The sequence below is a fragment of the Anarhichas minor genome, unplaced genomic scaffold (genome assembly GCF_050575085.1).
Source record: "Anarhichas minor isolate MPS153535 unplaced genomic scaffold, ASM5057508v1 ptg000021l, whole genome shotgun sequence".
NCBI classification, from domain to species: Eukaryota; Metazoa; Chordata; class Actinopteri; order Perciformes; family Anarhichadidae; genus Anarhichas; species Anarhichas minor.
Genome location: NW_027466467.1, coordinates 2,229,557 through 2,249,932, shown reverse-complemented (window position 1 = coordinate 2,249,932; position 20,376 = coordinate 2,229,557). Strand labels below are relative to the sequence as shown.

The 20,376-nt window shown below is 44.2% G+C and overlaps 1 protein-coding gene across 1 annotated transcript in view; it reads right to left on the bottom strand.

Annotated features, from left to right (window-relative positions):
* Window positions 1-1,833: 1,833 nt before the first annotated feature.
* grip2b (glutamate receptor interacting protein 2b) overlaps window positions 1,834-20,376 on the bottom strand; it is a 138,383-nt gene continuing 119,840 nt past the window's right edge. The window contains exons 13-25 of the mRNA XM_076095956.1: window positions 18,758-18,903; window positions 17,043-17,123; window positions 15,173-15,236; window positions 14,801-14,946; window positions 13,856-14,000; window positions 9,491-9,645; window positions 8,775-8,969; window positions 8,409-8,565; window positions 6,956-7,070; window positions 5,815-6,028; window positions 5,382-5,608; window positions 2,252-2,398; window positions 1,834-2,001 (exon numbers count right to left, since the gene is read on the bottom strand). Coding sequence (XP_075952071.1) covers window positions 1,834-2,001; window positions 2,252-2,398; window positions 5,382-5,608; window positions 5,815-6,028; window positions 6,956-7,070; window positions 8,409-8,565; window positions 8,775-8,969; window positions 9,491-9,645; window positions 13,856-14,000; window positions 14,801-14,946; window positions 15,173-15,236; window positions 17,043-17,123; window positions 18,758-18,903 — 1,960 coding nt within the window. The remainder of the gene's footprint in view (window positions 2,002-2,251; window positions 2,399-5,381; window positions 5,609-5,814; window positions 6,029-6,955; window positions 7,071-8,408; window positions 8,566-8,774; window positions 8,970-9,490; window positions 9,646-13,855; window positions 14,001-14,800; window positions 14,947-15,172; window positions 15,237-17,042; window positions 17,124-18,757; window positions 18,904-20,376) is intronic.

The following is a 20,376-nucleotide window of genomic DNA, read 5'->3' as shown; positions in this document are numbered from 1 at the left end:
GAGTGAGAGCAGCATGCTCAGCCGTGCTTGTGTGTGTTTCAATCCACTATTGAGCAGCAATACGTAACCTCAAACGACATGAGCACAATGATTATGAAGCATTAATGCTGAATCACATCTCGCAGAAGAAAATGTGAACCTTGAAAGATAATGTCATCTGCTCCGAAGTTCTGCATCTTTGGCTCTTTGGTCAGCACCGGTCTTAGGTGTTGACCGCCTGGGCCGATTGTGACCCACACCAGAGGAAAATAAACCTTGACTGTATTATACTTTTGTCTGTTTACTGTAAAGATAATCCATGTTGGATGAATAAATCCACACTGTTCTGCCCCAGTGGCTCTCAGTGTAAAGTGCAGTTGTGATGCTGTGACTCCTGAGGCTCCTTCACCTTGTTTGTTTATGGCATCATTCCTCATAATAAGTGCTACACGCAGCACCTTTAACAGCATCAACAGGTGTTATTTCTGATTATTGTGAACCTCGACCCTAATCCTGAGCTCTGCTGCTTACGGTCCATATCTTGTGGCTTCTGCTCTTTGACTTTGTAGGTCAGCAATGAACTGAAGTGAGATGAACCCAGTGCTCTCAGACAAGTGCGGTGACAAACTGGGCAATGTAGATCGGCAACTTAAGCAGCAGTTGGCACAAAACAAACAAAAAACCCCCGAGAAGGGTCAATATACTCCTAACATGTTGCAGGAAAATGTTCTTCTGTTGGCAACAAAGTTTTCTCCGTGAGCAGAGCTGCAACAAGTGTGTTGAAGCGATAAATGAATCATTTAAAGACGCCACATGTCGTCTGAAGCGAATATCAAGTCGCTGCTTCTTCTCTCTTCCCGTCTCATGTTTGGATTGGACATTTGAGTTTGGCAGAAGTGATGACATCGTTGTCTTCAACTTGAAATGATGCCACAAATTTAGATGTTTATGTATTTTTTACATGGTATTATTGTGCTGACGCATTAAAGAAGTCCACCTTCATGCAACAGCTGGAAAGAAAAGCTAAACTTAACCTTTCTGGTTATGACTCTTGGAAATTGTATTGAAGCATTCTTAGCAGCAATATGGAATTCTATAATGTCTACATCTGTCTAGACCGCAGCCTGATCATTCCTTTAGAAATGGTTGGTTCAATCTTCCACTAAGTGTTAATAGCCTTTCTTTAAACAAATGAAATCTACAAACTGAGCAAGGCAGTTTCTTTTATAACAATACCGTTAAACGTTGCTTAAACCATGAACACTATTGTGTAATGAGGTGGCTCCCCTCTGGCCCAGTCAGTACCAGAGATGTCTGGAAACCTGTGGCCTGCCGTTAAAAAACAGCTGAATCCAAATTGCAGGTTTTTAGTCATTTGTTTTCAGTGAAAACAGTATTTTAAGAGTCGTCAGTTAATGGACGGTTAAAGTGCCAACTAAGCGCTTGTTTATGTTGGAACAACTTTGAGGATTCCCGGCCAACCTTCGGGAGAGCGTCTCGCGTGGTTTCTCTGCAATGAGCCAGGGCTTCCATAGAGCATCATACTGTATGACAGCAGTTCAACCCAGTGTGAATGGGACGGGGCGACTGTGTGAGCATGCAAGTGTGTGTGTGTGTGTGTGTGTGTGCGCGAGTCTCTGTGTTTAAGTAGAATTGTTACAAGCCGGTGGGGTGTGTGTTTTTGAGTGTGTTTGGACCAGTTCCAGTAAAGAACTTTGCACTTCATCACCAGTTGTGTGTGTGTCTCCTGCCTGAGTGTGACAGAGTGAATGCATGTGTGTCTAGAGAATCATCTGTCTGTCTTCGTGTGTGTGTGTGTGTGTGTGTGTGTGTGTGTGTGTGTGTGTGTGTGTGTTACAGGTCTAGCGGGTGGTCATAAGTGTTGTTATTGTCCTCCGTGTCGTCGTCGTCGTCGTTTGCCAGCGGGTTGCGACTGATGACCAGCTCCAGTCGGTCCCCAGCCTCCGTGATTAGAGGCACCGCCAAGCAGCAGTCAAAGTCCCTCGTCCTCACGTGGTTCACCTGGACGGAGACGGAGAGACGCAGACGGAAGCTGCTCTGGTAAACGGTTCTGCTGTTGGTTCGCTGGCAAACAAAGACTGAGACCAGCTATTGCTTAAAGTTAAATGATATTCACCATTACTTATCAACACAACAAACACAGAGTCTTTTTTCTTTCTTATTAATTGTTTGGTCTTTTGCACATGCAGGTCAGTTCATGGCCGTGGATGTCAACACCCTCAAAACATGAACTGGATTCCTCCATCAGTACCTGCAGGATCCTGTCGTAGGGTTTGAGCCCGGCTCGATCGGCGGGCCCGTCGGGTCGGATCATGTTGACGTACACTCCTTTGTCCAAGAAGCCGTCTGACACGCTGAAGCCAAAGTCGTCGATCTCTGGGTCCTTTACCACCGTCACCTACCGACGACGGCACAAAGATGTGAGGTTGGTGAGGTGGAATCGAAACCTTTAACTCAGTTTAGAGTAATCCAAGTTTAACTGTTCATGGAAAGCATCTGTGACAGTTAAGCAGTAAAGCAATAATCTATCAAACCACCACAAAGACAACAGCTGATCACCAGCGGATCACCAGCTTTAAAGGAAATGATTGCTCAGTTGTGTGAGCTCCAAAAGACATTCAGTACAAAGAAGTCAACCATACTTATGTCTCATCATATGCTCCGAAAATGAATTTGGCAGCCATTGGTCTAACGTCTGGAAGAAGAAAAGGAAGCAAAATAAATAAGGAAAGATTGCACCGAACGGTAAAAAACACAATTTCAGTAGCTTGAACGGATCGATTTTAGAATAAAAACACAGGCAACGATGGGCCACTGACGCCGAATGTTGGCTTAGTGTGTCAAGCGAATCTAAACTTGAAGCAACATTATGCAACTTTTTTACAAGATAACAGCTTCAAAATAATTTTGACGGTACCCTGACTTGTAATAGAAAGAATGGCACCTCTGAACGCTTGTTCTTGATCTATGTTTGTTGGCGAGCGGATACGATCTCCGGAGAGAAATGCGTAACGCTTTACGGCGCTATGTCACACACCACCAGCTAGCTATAAAGGAGAAGCTAGCTCGGTATTCTCAGTGTCTACATCATGGTAGAGGGGAAGAGGCCGAAGAAGACGTTGACAGAAAGAGCAAAAGCAACCCGACTCAGTCCTAAGAAGTCGAATACCGCAGCGTGGCCAGTGCCCCTCAGCGTCCGACAGCGACATGTGGAGGGACTCTTTGGCCTCTGTGTGTGAACGCATCGGGCTTGCAACTAACTCCAACGTAAACACACCTGCGTTCTTATTAGACGCTAAGAGCAGCTGACGAAGTATAAAGAGCGAGAAAGTTCACACAAACAAACAAGACTTTTGTCCGGGAGATCGCTGTTCGCATCCCGTGCCAAACTAAAAGTTTTCACATCAGTCGTTATTTTATCACGTCAGTCGTCAATAAAAAGAGTAACTCTTGGAACTGCCGTTGGCGAGAGCTTCGCGAAATAAAAGTCCTCTCTGGCCTTCTTGCTGTTGGAACATATTAGCTGGCTCGCTATGTCTTGTGTTGTTGCGTTTGCTTGATGTTCGGCTGTGTTAGCAAAGCTGTCGACACGTGTAAATTCCTGTAAAATGACTCGGCCCCGTCAGTCCTGGTTCTTTGGTGTCCGATGTCGTATTTGCTGGTTTCCAATAAATACACATCCACAGCTGTCCACGAGGAGGACACGAGGAGGACACGAGGGGGACACGAGGAGGACACGGGGGACACGAGGGGGACACGAGGAGGACACGAGGGGGACACGAGAAGGACACGAGGACATTTGTCACATCCAACCAATTTTTGAGACGTAGCAATACATTGTATGAATTTATCGTTTTTTGTTTGTTTGTTAAACAAGTACAGAAAAATCCTCCTTTTCCTTGTAATTTGACTGCATAGCCAACATGGACGGTGGTTTCTGTATTGCTGTCTTGACAGACGGTGACAGGGATTGGTATAAGCTCCTTCAAAAGCAAAGCTTTGTGATACGATGTGGTCCTGCTGTACAGTATTCATGCACGCTACATGCTTTACCGAATTAACTTTAAATGCACAAAGAATGCTAACAAACGACCACTGCTCAATACCATGCGATTGCAGGATAAATGCACGATGGAGGGTTTTTAAATGAACAATGCAGGCCAGATGTTTTGCTAAGAACTGTGGATTAACCAAAAACTGAAAAGGCATTATTATATAACGCATGAATATTCTATGTTCTTTTAATGAGACACCATTTAGAGGCTGTAACATGTTGGCTGTTGGCCAATGAGCCCATCAGTAAAAGCGATTTAGTAGAACTTTAATGTATCTTCTCCCTGTGGATGGCAAATGTATTTCTCATTCTGGCCCTGAGCTGCAGGAGTTTGGGCAGACTCTTGAATGAGGTCATAATTGTGAATCCACAGGATGAGGACATGTGGCCGCCAGCAAAACTGTTGCCAAAGGGGGGGGGTAATATATTGTACATTCTTAATCTATAATCATGCTGTATTACACAATATCCTGCACTGTAAAAATGTATTTCTGGTAAAAAGGTCATTTTGATGGCTTTTTTTACTTGGACTGACTCGCTTGTGTCTGAAATCATTCACTAGCACAGCATTACAAAATGGCGAACTCACTATATACTGAGTTCGCCATTTTGTAATGCTGTCCGAATGTATAGTGAGCATTAATATAGCCAAGGTAGTGGACTCAAAGTATTGCAGACGGACAAGAGGAGAGCAGCACGATGGAGACGAATCCATACATTTTGGCGGGAAAAATAACTTATTTCATGTGAGCAGAGCATTATAACACAAACGGCCACAACGTACTTTGTATTAAATAATTCAGGGAAATACCTCCCCACATTGACAATGGCAGCTTTAATCCCCTCGTTCCCTTTCACAATAAAAGCCCTATAGACATATATATCGCATCACTGCCTACCAGGGGGAAATAAAGTCACTCAGAGTTAACTACACATAAATATCTATCACCAAACTGCTGGTCGGTATTTATTAGCAGCCACCGTTGATCTGGCACGTTTCAAAAAATGACGCGAGTCGTGTCCAAAAGTGTTTTTTTGCATTTTGCATATGAGCTCATATAGACATCTATTTAGAACTCCATGGATAGTGAGCAGGCAGAAGTGAATGAGTGAATGATTTCTACTTCCAGTCTTAATGCTGGTATTGAATGGAATGGATCTCCTTATTAAGTCAATTTTGATTTACTTCAGATTTGCTTTTACTTCTTAGTGTTCACTCTCTACTCAAGCCCTCATTTTACTTCATATGATCAACATATAATCCAAGTCCTGAACCGGAACAGAAGCCCTGTCGTGACCGAGTCTTCGGGCAGAGTTCTGAACTCACTTTGTGCAGCTCCAAAGGCGTTGGAGACAGAATCCCCTGCATCTCCTCTTTGATCCGACGAGACTCCCACGTCCTCTCTGACACTCTCAACGAGGCCTTTGTCTTGGGCTCGTGGTGCAGGAGGGGAGATTGGTTATCTTGGTGGATGTGGGCCCCGTGGTGCAGGTGGGCCTCGTGAAGCAGGTGGGCTTCATGGTTAAAATGGGCCTCCTGGAGCAGGTGGACATCTGGGGGGAATGAAAGGGTTATTTTTTTAATAGAATGCAAAGTATTACTACAAGCAGCCCTTCAATATACAGCAGCATGCTTGTACATACAGTTTTGCTGAGTTCAGTTTCCCTAAATTACATTTCTGATTTTTCTCTTTTTCTTTTGTCAGTCCTCTATTAAGGGCTTGGGGGACAACCACTTGTCACATCCGCCATCGAATTACCTTGGTGGAGTTGGGCCTCTTCGTGCAAGTGGGCCTCCTCGTGCAGGTGGGCGCCCTGGTGGAGGTGTGTGCCCTGGTGGAGCAGGTTTCCCTGGTGCAGAAGAGAATTCCTCCTCAGCGGGCTCATCCTGCTGTGGCTCAGCATGGACTCAGCTGGAGGCTTGTTGACACCGTCTACACCCAGACTGATGGCTGTTCCTGTCATGATGGATGCCTGCACCAACAAAAGCACACACACACACACACACACACACACACACACACACACACACACACACACACACACTTAAACCTCAGCTGAAACTGCTAGTTTAAGAGTGATATGGTTTTAAAAAAGCATCCGTAGCCTACATCAAAGTCTTGCCGTTTGATGAGTAATGAAACGGTGAATGGTTATAGCTGCCATAGATTTGCTGTCGGCTATTTAATGTGCTGAAAAAATTCAAAATAGATATGAAATAGATATAAACGTACATTCAAAGCCGACCATCACTGTACATCACAAAGTAAATGAAAGAATAAAAAAACAGTTACTGTGCGGACTATAATGAAGTGCGTGTGTCATAGAATCATAGACTGTATGTAAGAAGTGGACGTAGTCATCGTGACGTCACCCATTGGTTTGCGGACTGGTGTTAAGCCCGAGTTTGGCGAATCGGCCGTCGCCATATTGTTTTTTTCGCAACAGATGAACAGAAGTTACCATATTTGGAATGCGGAGGAGTGACGTAGAGACGACGTAGCGTATACGTCTCTGGTAGTGACAGTGACCTGTCAATCACAGTAAGCCCCGCCCTAAAGCATCCCCTGCTTTATGGTCTGTTTGACTCTAAATGGACCATAATGTACTAAATGAACATCATGCTGTATTGAAGAAGACTTGAAACTAGAGATTGAGACCATAAACTCATGTTTACAATGTTTACTGAGGTAATAAATCAAGAGAGAAGTAGAGTCATGTTCTCATAGACTTCTATACAACCAGAGGAGTCGCGCCCTGGTGGACACTAGAGAGAATGCAGGTGTAACATGTCACTGTGACAAACAGGTCTTTTGTGGTCATTTCTGGGTTCAACCACTATGTTGAAGAATGTGAATGACTGAGTTTAGGTTGGAGGTGGATGCTCGCATGCTGACTGACCTCGATCTCTCTGAGTAGTTCTGATTGGCCGCAGGTCTCCAGATCCTCAAGCGCCTGACACCAGAAGCTGTCATCTGGATCCAACAGAATACCGTCCGGTTGGTGGCCAATAAATCTGTCACGCACAAAAACAACAAAGTGATATTAAATGAAGCTGCTTTGAAAATAAATAAGTGCGTTTAGCCACAAAGACAAACATACATGTTTGGGCAAACACTTTCTCTTTTAGTTGAATCTTGAATCTACTGCTGAATGCAGTCTGCACATCAAGGCAGAAGTCAATCGGGTCGCATTATCAACAGAGCCGATATGAAAACAGAGCAGTACAAGTGCAGCGCAAGGCTATGCGTTCTGGTTTAATCCAACATGGGTAATCTTTTAACGCTGAATGTCCTTGACTGACAAGATTAATTCAGTTTCACTGCGCAGCGGATTTTGTTTTCTGGCCTCATCCTTCCTCTCCGCCCCCATCGGTGTTACATAACCCCCAACGAATGTTGCTATCCTCACAAGGCTTAACCCCCTGACTCATCACCACACACACACACACACACACACACACACACACACACACACACACACACACACACACACACACACACACACACACACACACACACACTGCTCAGTCAGTCTTGCTGGCTTCATGACTCAACCTCCATGATTCCACATCACCAGCAAACTCTCGGTGGTGATGCCGGCACAAGCAACCGGAGGATCGTTTTAAAAGATAAAACTCTGGTTTGTGTAAAGACACCAGAGCTGTGACGATATGCAATAAGAGAAAATGAATCAACAACAATTTTGATAATATGGAGTAAATTATGTAACTGGTAAAAATGGAGACCAGTGTGTGTGGTGTGGCAGGACAGTGATTGGCCTCCTTCCATATAAATGCAACCCTTAAATCAAAGCCTTGCCTATGATGTTTATGAGTTAGCGTATGTGAATAGATAGTTTTTCAAAACCTTTAGAACTAAAAAAATAGCTTTTTACATCATGAAATTAAATAATGGAACCATTACATTCAGTCCATTCTGTCATTTAAAAACTGTCCCCTTACAGGAACATACCAGTGGTTCTGTATGTTTGCTTGTTCTTTAGATCACAGCGAACCATTGTGGAAACCATCCTGCTGTGTTCCAGGCATCCACTGGTTTCCATCCATTCAAGTGAGAACATCGAGTAACAGACTCTTAAAAGATACTTGAGTCGTGTTCATAAAGACTTTAAACTTTACATTATTTGTACAGGGTGAATCAACGCACGCTAAAATGAATCTGCCAAAATCAAAGCAGATGCGATTAGCCAAAGTATGCAAGTTTCAAGTCTGCGATATCTTTGTTTTTATGTGGGCCAAAGAATTAACGGCAACCAACGTTCTGCCAGAACTGAATGAAAAGATCTGAAGCTGTCAGTAAAGGTGTGAAAGATGAACTAAGTCCAGTCCTACCCTGGTGGCTTGTCCCAGTCATCCTCACTGAAGCCTCCGTCACTGAAAGGGTAGTTCTTCCGGCGTCCAGGAGGTGGCGTGGTGCTGCGCTGCTGCTTGGCACTACGCCACTCATGGGGATGGAGGGCGATACCAGCTGCCTGGTGGTTGTATGTACCTGCACGAGGAGAGACGGCGCTCATTTACAGGCTGACACCGTCTATAGAAACACCCATTCTGGCATTCTAGATAGAACTATTTGGATTTGTGAGTTTCCTTTGGATGCAGAATTATGTATCATCTTCTACCTTTTATAAGAGCTCAATATGTTCTGCAGTATACGGCCATGTTGGCATTTCACTGGACACGTGTTAATCTAAAGCTTACCCTGGCTGCCATAGCCGGCGTCCAACCCTGAGCCGTCCCAAGACTCCATGGCCGAGTCGACGCTGGGTATAGTGGTGGAGTAAAGCTCTGACAGCTTGTTGGTCTGTTGGCTGTCCGTCAAATCATCCTCCTCTGGGTCACTGAGCTCGTTCTCTGTTGTGTCCTCTGCCTCGGCTGCTTTCCTCTCCTCTCCATCTTGGAGATAAGAAGTTGGAATTAGGTTTGTCTATTAAAATGAGCATCAAACAACAAAGAAATCTTCAGACAATAAGCCTTTTCTTCAGACAAGCAGGGCTGTAGTCAAGACCAACTTAATCGAGTTCAAGTCATGTCCAAGTCCAGGTCCAGTCGAGTCCAAGTCAAGACCAAGTCCAGAGCAGATCGAGTCCTGTTCAAGACCATGAAAGGCAGAAGTGTCCTTCCAAAGCTAATGTAGTGATTCAAGAGTTATGATGGACAGAAATGAATATAAACAACATTGATCCATCTTCTAACATCAAACTAATCAATGCATAGAATTTAAGTTTGAGGCCCATTGCAAGAGGCGGAGGTCATAACAAGGCACCAGACCAGGAACAAGTGTTCTCGAGACCGGACTCGGGTACTCCAGCCCTGCAGACACGGTTGAATGCAAGTCAGCTCCAAAAACATGGACTTCAGGTCAGAGGCTCGGTGATCATTATAAAGATCATTATGATCAAAGTTATACCATCAACGGTTTTCATACATACTGTCGATCTGTTTCTTTATCTTGAGGGTGACCGTCTCTCCAGCCATCTGCAGCAGGAGGATGGCTTCACTCAGGGGCTTTCCTTTTAAACTGACGCTGTTGATAGCCAGGATCCGATCACCTACATGAATAGCCCCCGTCCTGGACACACAACGAAAAACAAGACACGTTCACACACACATAGGTAGGTAAGAGGCCACACACACACACAGACAAAGTTAAGTTAATCAACATGATTCATCTTGAAACCATAGTTTATATCAGCTCCAAAGAGATGACATCAATAGTAAATTGCTATCCAGCTAATGTGCTGTTCGTACAAATCCATCCATCCATTTTCTTTCTGCTTATCCGGAGTCATGTCGTGGGGGCAGCAGGCTTAGCAGCAACTCTGAGGCAAACCAAAGCCAGACAAGATATATAATCTCTCCAGCGTGTTCTGGGTCTACCCTCCGGCCTCTTACCTGTTGGACGTCCCCGGAAAACCTCTAAAGGGAGGCGGCCAGGTGGCATCCTTATCAGGTGTTGAACCACCTCCGAGCTCCCTTTGGATGCCACCCTGTGAAGGAAGCTCATTGCGGCCGCTTGAATCTGCAATCTCAGTCTTTTGGTCACTAATGCTCGGGACCATAGGCGAGGGTTGGCACGTAGTTGGACGGGTAAATCGAGAGATTTGCCTTCCGGTTCTGTTCGGCCCGATACCGTTTGGATTTTCATGGACAGGATCTCAAGAAGCAACCAGAGGAGGAGATAAGTGTCCGGTTTGGGGACCCTCTGCTCTTTGCAGATGATGTGGTTCTGTTGGCTCCATCAGACTGACCCCGCCCCCTGGAAGTCTCATCCAACTCACATCCAGAACTCACATTCACTCCCCTACTTCAGAAAGAAGCTCTTAAAACATTCAAGTCTGCTTTTAACCCCTAACCCTTTCACCTGTCTGTCAAAATTGCGTAATTTTTAAATATTACTCTCCATTTTATACTCTCTATAAAGTGTCTGAGTTTTTTGAAAAGTGCTTCCTAAATAAAATGTATTGTGATTATTATTTGAACTTGACCTTCGACATGCAATGGTGGTGCTTCCAGGTCTGTGGCCACGGTTCTCAGTTCTAAAGCAGTGGATTGCGTCCTCCGGGCTGGGAGTGAGTCAGTGCCCCGAGCGGGGGAGTTCTGTTCAAGTACCTCGGGTCTTGCTCACAAGTGAGGGTGAAATGGAGCAGAGAAATTCTGCCTTCCTGTAATTTGTGTGAACTGAACCTTTGACGTTTTAGAAAAGCCAGATTTTCCGAAAAACCTTTTCAACATTGAAAACAGGACCATGATCTAACGCTGAGCTCATTATACTTGATGCATGCAGACACACAAGGCTTCAGCGCCACTGTTTACAGCTCAGATTTGGGTTCAGGAAGTTAAGTTATGACTGTTGACTAATTTAGGGAACAACAAAGTGACCCTGTTTACTCCCACCATCACTGGCCGCTGCATTAAAGCTAGTGTAACATGTAAAGCAGTCCTTTATCTTGCTTCATTGATAGAGGGGTTATTCATCTTGATATCTCATCTCATACCCGCTCAAGGACCCGTACATCACATGGACATGCGTAAGAGATTAAAGTCAGAAAAGTGTGTAACAAAAAAAAAAAGCGGAGTTGGTGTGAACACTCATGAGCCACACAGATGCTGAGACGTTGCACTTTCTCCACGTTTATTTATAGAGCTCTTTCAGCCAACAGATCGGAGGCAAAGTGCTTTCATTGACAACAGTTTAGAACAGGAAATAGAGCAACTGCATGCCAAACTCCACGGAATGGAGGTCACAGACTGTGTTTGTATGGAAGTGTGGCGGTGCAAGCAGTGACCCGCCTCCCTGGGTACTTCGGTGGAATAACACGTGAGCCGGTTATAAAAGCCGACATTTTATTGTGAAATAAGCGCTGTGTGGCAGACTGGAAGCTGAGTTCACCAGCGGATGCTCGTGAACTCAGGAAAACCATTGTGTCGTATTCTGCTCAGCCTCGTTACTGTGGACGCCAGCCGTCTCTCCAGCGCATCGTGTTTCATCGGTCATCCCTCCGTGTCACATGGCACCTGCTGCACACTCAGCTGCTGGTGGGGAATCCCTCTATTTATTGCCCACGGCGTCTTCTATTATTTCACCTCATAAGGGTTTTGCCCCACTGCTCGGGGGACAACATACTGTAAGTTGGTCCTCTTCATCTGGATGAAGGATCTTGAGCACACAAGATGATGATTACTCCTTTCCACACAAACGTGTGTGTGTGTGTGTGATTGATTGTGCCCCTCTGTGTCTGTCCACAGCTAGTTCCGCAAACTGAATAACATTTTTTGGAGCCCAGTCATGGCTGCATGCTCAAGGACCTCTTGTGATTGCGGTGACTAACACTTTGTCAAAATAACTTTTATTGGCTGTTTTATACGGCCGTTGACCGCCTGCTGACTCCTCACTCGCTACTCTTAAGTGATGATGGAGCTGATGTGCATCGACCGACCCACAGACACCGCTCTGCGGCCGGAGACACAGTGGAAACAGTTTGCTCCCTTCTGTTGTTTTGGATGTTTTGTTTGGCTAACAGATAACCGCCAATGGAACGACCAGTACTCAGACTGTGTTACCTTGAATACTTGAAGAAAACCTTGTTTTTCTCGCATGCCTCTCCGGTAAATAACTTAAAACGTTTCCACATGAAAGGGTCGCAGGCAACACACGATTTAAAAAGTAAGGTTTTTGGCAGATTTCTTAGTTGATCATGGAGGTGTGTGAATAAAGTCTTCTTTACTGTTACGGGTGACTAATGGATACGCAAATGGTCCTTCTGTGGGTAAAGTATTCCATTAACAACGTAATGCAATCCTGAGCAGAGCAGACTTGTTAAAATAGATCGGTTGTCTGAAACGGATTACAAAAAAATATCTCTGGCTCCACAGTCTGCCTGAAAAGCCCCGGAGACAGAGGAAAGTATGTGCTCCATGTGAACAGATCCATCCAGCAGCTAACGAGGCTGTGAAACATGATACTGTGGGAAGGTGGGACCACCGCCAGCACACATTTCCACCATCCCAAAAACAGATGCCGAGAGTGTTTCTAGGAATCGGCATGTGTTCCCTTATCTAAATATAAAACGTTGACATAACAGACCAGTGGAGATTAAGGTAGGTGCTTTTATGCTGAACATAGACATACTCAACTTTTTTAGTACCATTTCAAATCTACATATCAGAACAAGGTTTAATTTTACACGAGAACCAAGTGTTCCTTATTGCTGCCAGCAGAGAGGACGTCGTGTCCACCTTCAGGACGTCTTGTGTAAGCTGCAGGTGAGATGTTTCACATTGTGTAAGTCAGGAAATGAGATCTCGCGCTGGTTCATTGCCTCTCCTGAAGGTGCACAAAGTGTGTTTTTGGAGTGAAACTCGCACGTTTGATGCCTTGAATGCCGACGAGGTGCAATTATAAAAAGGTACATATTACAGTGATCATCAATACGGACTTCTTTTTATCTGAGCAATAGCTCACAATGTGGATAAAGTGGATTCAAAGTTGCCAACCTATCTATGCTATGTAGCCTAACTTAAAGATAATATCAGACAGTGTGTGCCTCGCTCTAGGAAGCAGAAGTGAAAATGAGTCATCCTCAACATTTGTCCTGTTGTGGTTTCACAATGATGAAGACAGTTGGAGAACAACTAGAGACAAAATAGGATGCAGGCTCTACAGGATGACTTTCTGTTTCCTTGTTCACTATCATGTTGTTTCCAAATGATGTACAGATGTTTAGGTATTCTTTATCAAAGGAAAAAGTCCATACAGCTGTGGTAAAGATGCCCCCCAACCTCCCTGTAGGTTTGAGCTGAGCCCCGAATGTATTTTAGTTTAGTTTTCTCCAGAGTGAATAGTTATGTAAGCTTTAGCGTCACTTGACACTAGTAGTCTTATTCTGTATTCGCACTATGAGCGACACAGCAACAGACTACAAATCATTTGCAATGACAGGATCTACGACGCGCTGCAAATCAAAATTCTTTTTTAAGCGCTCCAATGACGCGGTGAAACACAAACCAACCACGTGTTTCTGTTTCTTTCTCTTCCGTTACATCCGACAGTTCCCGGTGCTATTTAACGGCATGACTACGAGCGCTTGAGCGACACTTCACTCGTCGTGTGAAGACGACATTAGTTGTGTTTTGTGCTACGTTTGTTTGCTGAAGCAACATGTTAAAACGTGTGCAAAAAGGAGACAAATCTCCAGCTGCAGTGCCTTTCTGTAATACTTCAAACTAGACTCCCAAGAAAAAGAAAGAAAATTAGTGCGTGTGTGTGGGAGAGCACGTACCTCTCAGCCAGGCCTCTCTTGGTCAGGCCGGATATAGTGATGGGGTCAAAGGGCTCCTCGGTGCCTGAGATGGTGATACCCAGAGGGCCTCCGTACCGCTTCAGCTCCACTGTGTAGATGATGCTGCCCGACGTCTCCTGCTCATCTGATGCACACAAGGACACACACAGGCAGACGCGCACGTGTTATTCAATTGTTTCAACTCCAACGAGTACACGTATGCATGTTGTTCAACGCACGCACGTACACACGCGCACACACACGCGCACACACACACACACACACACACACACTAAAACCTCTTCCGTTCACCTGGTGGTACTGTATCACGTTATCCGTTCATGTGAGATGCACAATGCTTCTCTCCAGAAGTAGGTCAAAACTCTTCTCAAGACAACAATGGCGAGGAAGACACAGTTTCCATGGTAACTAAGCAAGAGACTGCCTCGTCATCATGTAGCATGAACACATAATCTGACACATTAATACGACGCTGTCTGTCTGTGTGCATGTGATCATATCATCTGAGTCATAATCTAGGGGAACGGGATCTCTTCTTCACCTCCAATGTGTTGATTAAACAGATCCAAGATGGCGGCTGTTAAATGGGTAACACAGGTCATTTTCTTACAAGTTCTTACTCTATCCCATGTGTTTCCTTTATTGCTTTTTTAACGCTATGTTATTTGGAAACTTGTATTGGATTTAATTGTTTCCAATAGTTTCTGTTTCCCCACTGGCATCAATAAAAGGTCATCTTTGAGTGTTTGACCAAATCAAAGCTGCATCAGGAGTCCAGGGGTTGTGGACAACAGCAGCACCTGGTGGTTAGAAACTGTCATTGCGTCTCCTTAAAACTGATGCTGAGAAATGAGTTTGAGTTGTGCAGCGATCCTTCCCTCACATTACGGTTCGACTGCACTCAACCATTCGCTACATTCGTACCCGAGTTGTCTTCATCTTTGCGTATCTTTAGCTTGACCAGCTCCTCGCACTGCTGCAGGATCTGCTCCGCGTCGTCTTTGGAGCAGTTCTCCAGCCTGATGTTGTCGATGGCCAGCAGCTTGTCGCCGGGCTCCAGAGTTCCTGTTCTGAAGGAGAGAACGAGACAGAGACAGAGACAGAGAGAGAGAGAGAGAGAGAGAGAGAGAGAGAGAGAGAGAGACACACAATGACACCCTTGATCTTCCTACTACTGCATACTGGGTATTTTGGACAGTGGATGGGCCAACTTTGAACAGATCGTATTCTCACAGAGTTGAGCATTAAAATACATTAGAAGAGAGATGCAGCAGACTAGAAGAGGCTGTGGGATACCTGTGGGCCATGCTGCCCTTCTTGATGTCAGAGATGATGAGGGGCTCTCCTTGCTTCTTACTGGCTGTGGAAGAAAACGACGTCACACTAAGCATCAGAAACAACAAACTAACAAGTATATGTAGCATACATTCCAAATGTTAAAATAGTGTCAATACTATTAATGATAATAATAATGACAACACAGTAACACTACGTCATCAACACAAAACGATATCATTGAATACATTTTGTATTTGTCTTGAGATAAAGGAAGAAATGTTAAATCTATTTCATCTACATTTGTGTTTTTTCCATAGAATGTATAGTTGCACTCTTCACAAATCAAAAACTCTTTCTCAGACAACGAGACATGATTAAGTCTTCTGTCCGGCTCACAGGAACCAGGTCTCCTCTCTGGTCGGCTGCTGCAGCAAAATAACAATCTGGAACTGAACATCAGCAGAACTAAAGAACCTGGTGAGAGAGAGAGAGAGAGAGAGAGAGAGACTACAATCTCCTGCTCCCTGAAAACGTGAGGAGAGCTTGGCCATCATCCAGAGGAAGACTATTCTTTTTACAACAGCTGAGAAAGAATTGTGTGATTCAAAGGTTGCAACCTTTCAGTTCTGCAGCGCGGTAACAGAACGCGTGCTCGCCTCAATAACTGTAAGTTGTGGTGATTCTACAGCCGACGAGATAAAAGGTCACGTAGTCGTGAGAACAGCTTCAAAAGTAATTGGCAGTGGACTCCCCACCGTTCCTGAGCTGTAGCACATAAGACATTAAGACATTTTAAAGAACTCCTCACACTCTGCAAAGCCTCCGTTTAGTCGTCGGGCAGATTTAATCTTGACTGAGGAATGCTGGAAACGTTCTGACGGCATCGGAATGATACTTTGTCACATTACATCTCTCTCATGCTCGTATCATGTTGACCGGTCCAGTTGTCAGACGGCCTCGTGTTGTTGCTCCGTGAGTCTCCTCACGTTCAGCAGTGAACACTTGCATTCAGAAGGTGGCACCATTGCACCGTTCTGTCTCAGAGTCGGCCACAGTACAGCCTGTTATTCATACTGTAGCATCATGAAGTAGAAATTATCTGGTTTCTTCAGGTCATATAAAAGCAGTTTGATACATCGTAACAGAATCTCATCCCCACAAGTATCTTTTTACTTGTTTGCACCAAAACCTGTGTGAGCCAGTGTCTGACGTTGTTCTACAGAGATCACAGTAAGGATCTATATTTGGTGTAAACTGGGCCAATGTCACGTGAAATGTACTATTTTATCTTTGCAGAATGGTGAGGACAAGTGCATCTTATCTAAAGTAGATTGCGATATGCCACAGAAAGCTCTGTCCAAACATTTACATTAACATGGCGGGTCAAACTAACGCGGGACTTTCACCCAGAAGACCGCTCTTCCTGTCCTGTGCACATCGTCACGTGACCATGGCTGCTCGTGTGACTCGTTCGTCACTCTGTAGTCACAAAACCATTGTTTTCCTACGGTACGTTTTCCAGCCGTTTCTTTTAGACGCGCACAAAAGTTACAAAATTCTCAACTTTTCAGCGTAAGGTGCGAAGTCGCACCGCTCGTCAATGTCACGCTTGACCGAGGCGGCCAATCAAATCAAGCAAGAGGCGGGCTTTACCACTTTACCCGCTGACTTCCTGTTTTGATGCCGGTGAATGTGGTAGAAGGTGATAGTAGTGATAGTTAATTATGATGATACTATGTCATTTTTTTTGTGTGAGTGTGTGTGTGTGTGTTTGAAGAAGCACAGGGTGGTCTACCAGCAATTCAAACACATAATAGATCATATGGGCAGTGTTTGGTGTGTGTGTGTGTGTGTGTGTGTGTGTGTGTGTGTGTGTGTGTGTTCTTACCACTGATGGTGAGCCCCAGCTCCACTCCTCTTTTCTTCGGCAGTTTGACGTGGAATGTACCACTACTAGGCACCACTGACTCTGTGATACAAAAACACAAGCAGAAAAGCCATTATTATTATTTAAAAAAGAAGGAAAGCAACAAACACTTATAAGTCTTTTCATCCCGCTTAACATTTGTAATTACGAGGCATTCAGCTCTCTGCTCTTATCTCCCTCTGAACTGCTCTTCTCCGGGGCGAACAGCGACTTTAAGTCCTCACAAGCCTGCGAGAGTCACGATACTAATTCCACCCGTAAAACAACTCTCCACTCAGGCGTAAACATGGCGGCTTTGTAACGAGCTCCACACTCCAGGATGCTGTAAACTCTCCAAGAAGCTCTCATCACTCACCGACGCTGCAAACAGGAATATTGAGGTCATTAGCGGTCCGTCGGTCACATTTCCTTGCGTGTTAAACTTATTTACTTGAACAGTGTTGTGCCTCACGGTAAGTTCATCCCATTCAGAGCTGTCGTACTTATTTTAACTAGAGCGATAGTTCCGCTTGGGAGTTGACTGCATCAGCGTTTGGGGTTGATGGCCGGGTAAGAAATTATTCTCATTTTTTATCTGTTTATAGAATAAATGCTAATTTCATAATTACTTCCGGCTCATTAAGTGATGCAACATTATGAAAGGCAATACCGAAAACAGGATTTATAACCGCAGAGCTCCAATCAAGTCAAATGAACTCCAAGTGTCTCACAGTGTGATTATAACGTAGATTTGAACAGTTTGCACCCAAATAAATATATGAAGTAGGAAAAAAACATGAAGTTTAATTGATTTTATAGAAGTTGTTTTTCTTACTTCAGGTAATGGTTACTGTTTTAGTAAACAGGCCTAAAGTTACTTTGACAGTTTATGATGAAGTTCAATTGAAAGGATAAAACCACATTAAAAAGCCCTTTAAACTAATAAAGCTAATAAACTAAAATAATTCATATATATATACATAAACATGTATATATATATACATACATAAAAATGTATATATATGTATATATATATACACAATGTTAAAAATCAGCAGGTTCACTTCAAATCAAACTCAATACATTATCAGTTTCACCTTTGAAAAACTTGGATTGATTAAACAAGTATCTGTGCTTGAGTTCAGAAACTTAACGTATTATTTCAAAATGCAACCGGAGGACTTTTCTTCACTGTAGCGATTAGAATGCAGGACACTAAAACACTGCTGTTGACTGGTAGGGTGTCCGTGTGGCTGTTACATCTCCACGGGGGGTTAAACGCACGTAGACGTGGCCATGCCCTGCACTGAAGAGCTGTAATCATTCTGACACAAAGAGCTCTCAGCAGCTGAGTTTGACCGGTTCACGTCTATCACCACATTCTGACTGCTAAATACTTGCAAATAAATTATATACGTTAAACACTCAATTATGCTCCACGAAAAGGGTTTGAACCCTCACGGATGAAGCAATTTACAACATCCTGTAGCTGACATGAGCTCCGGTAGAGCCGAGCTGTACCAATGCAGAGAAGTAAGCACGCTAATTATAAACCTTTCACTGCCATCCTGCTGCTAGGGCAGCAGCTTTGGTCTGAGTGTAACAACCAGTAACAACAGGAAACACAAAGGGCCTTCATGACTTCAAGTTTGGAAGGGACTTGTGAATGTGGTGAACTTCCTGTTGACTTCACAAACCTGCCACGTCGAATTCTATCTCCAGCGAGACCTTATTGGTCAGCGCCGCATCCCGGAGCAGCTGATTGGCCTCCTCCAGTGTTCCGTCTTCTGTGGGGATCCCGTTGATTGACAGGAGGCGGTCTCCGACCTGCAGCAGGCCACACCTGCAACAGGAGATGTCAGATAGATTGGAAACATTGGATATTTACCATCTGTACATCATTACATCTTACAGGTGTTGTGCTGGTATCGTGTCTTTTAGCAAAACCTGCACCTTTGCTGGTTGGACGGGAACCGTTTGGAGACTCAAATTTAGATTTAACCAATTTATTTTGCTTTTCTTAAAACAAAGCAGGCTTTATGAAGTGGGGATGGTATCCCTTACAAGTTCTAATAGACCTTGGGAAAGGCAAAGGCTTGTCAAAGGTGGTACTGTCAGTGTCTATGAAGCCATTAATAAAGGGGTTCAATCAGGAATCCTCTGGGTTTCAGTCTGAATGGCCCATAAAGGTTCCTCAAAGCAAAGAGAGAGGAAGGTTTACAAAAACACACGGAAATAAAACATGTTTGTGTTGCTATTTTCTGTGCCTATTTAGATATAATTACCTCCAGGGTTAAAATGCTCCCAAAGGGGGAAGTAAACTGAAACACGTAGGAGTACTAATCGTCAGTAGGCTCGTACCTGGAACGTTTTTTTTCTTCTTCCTTTAATTCATTTGACATCAACAGATGACGCCTGAAGGAGCTTCAGACCCCCCTGCTGTGTCACATACCCCATTATTTTTAGCTACTGTAAATTGAAATGCTGCTGTTCGGATATTAAAGATTTCTGTTACCAAAACATCCACCATTCAGACACCCCCAGAGCTGGCTCCTCACTACATAAATCAGCTCTGAAATGAGAGTGAAGCACATTAGCGCTGACTGTTGAAGTCATTCATTGTGGAAATACCTCTCCATGGCAAAATGGAGGTATATGATGAAGGAGTCCTTCCACCTCTTTGAGGTATTGGCCTGTGAATTTGAGCAATTTTGGTAGTAAAGCCCTGTTTAGAGCTTTAACTGCATTTCAAGTCGTTCCAGTTAAACGAGGCACTAATGGGAACAAATCCACGATCCGTCTTCTGCTAACCGGCCTGTGTAAGCGTAGACACACCACACACAAAGAACTGTTCACTGTCCAAGAACAGACCCTCACCCTTAGGTAGCAAATACTCCTTCTTTTTAAAGCCAGACAGTTAGCTTAGCATGTTAAGCAGTCCAATAAACACAACACTTGACTTTTCTTTGGTATTTAAAGACGCTCACAACCATAGAATGTATATGAGAAGTGGACGTATTCACCGTGACGTCACCCATTGGTTTGTTTGACTGCTGTTATGAAGCCTCAAGTTTTTCCGATTTCGCCGTCGCCATCTTGGATTACGGCCGTCGCCATGTTGTTTTTTCACAAACAATGAACAGAAGTGACCATATTTGGAATGTGGAGGAGTGACGTAGAGACGCCGTATACGTCTCTGGTAACTGCAATGACCTGTCAATCACAGTAAGCCCCGCCCTAAAGCATCCCCTGCTTTATGGTCTGTTTGAACATCATGCTGTATTGAAGAAGACTTGAAACTAGAGATTGAGACCAT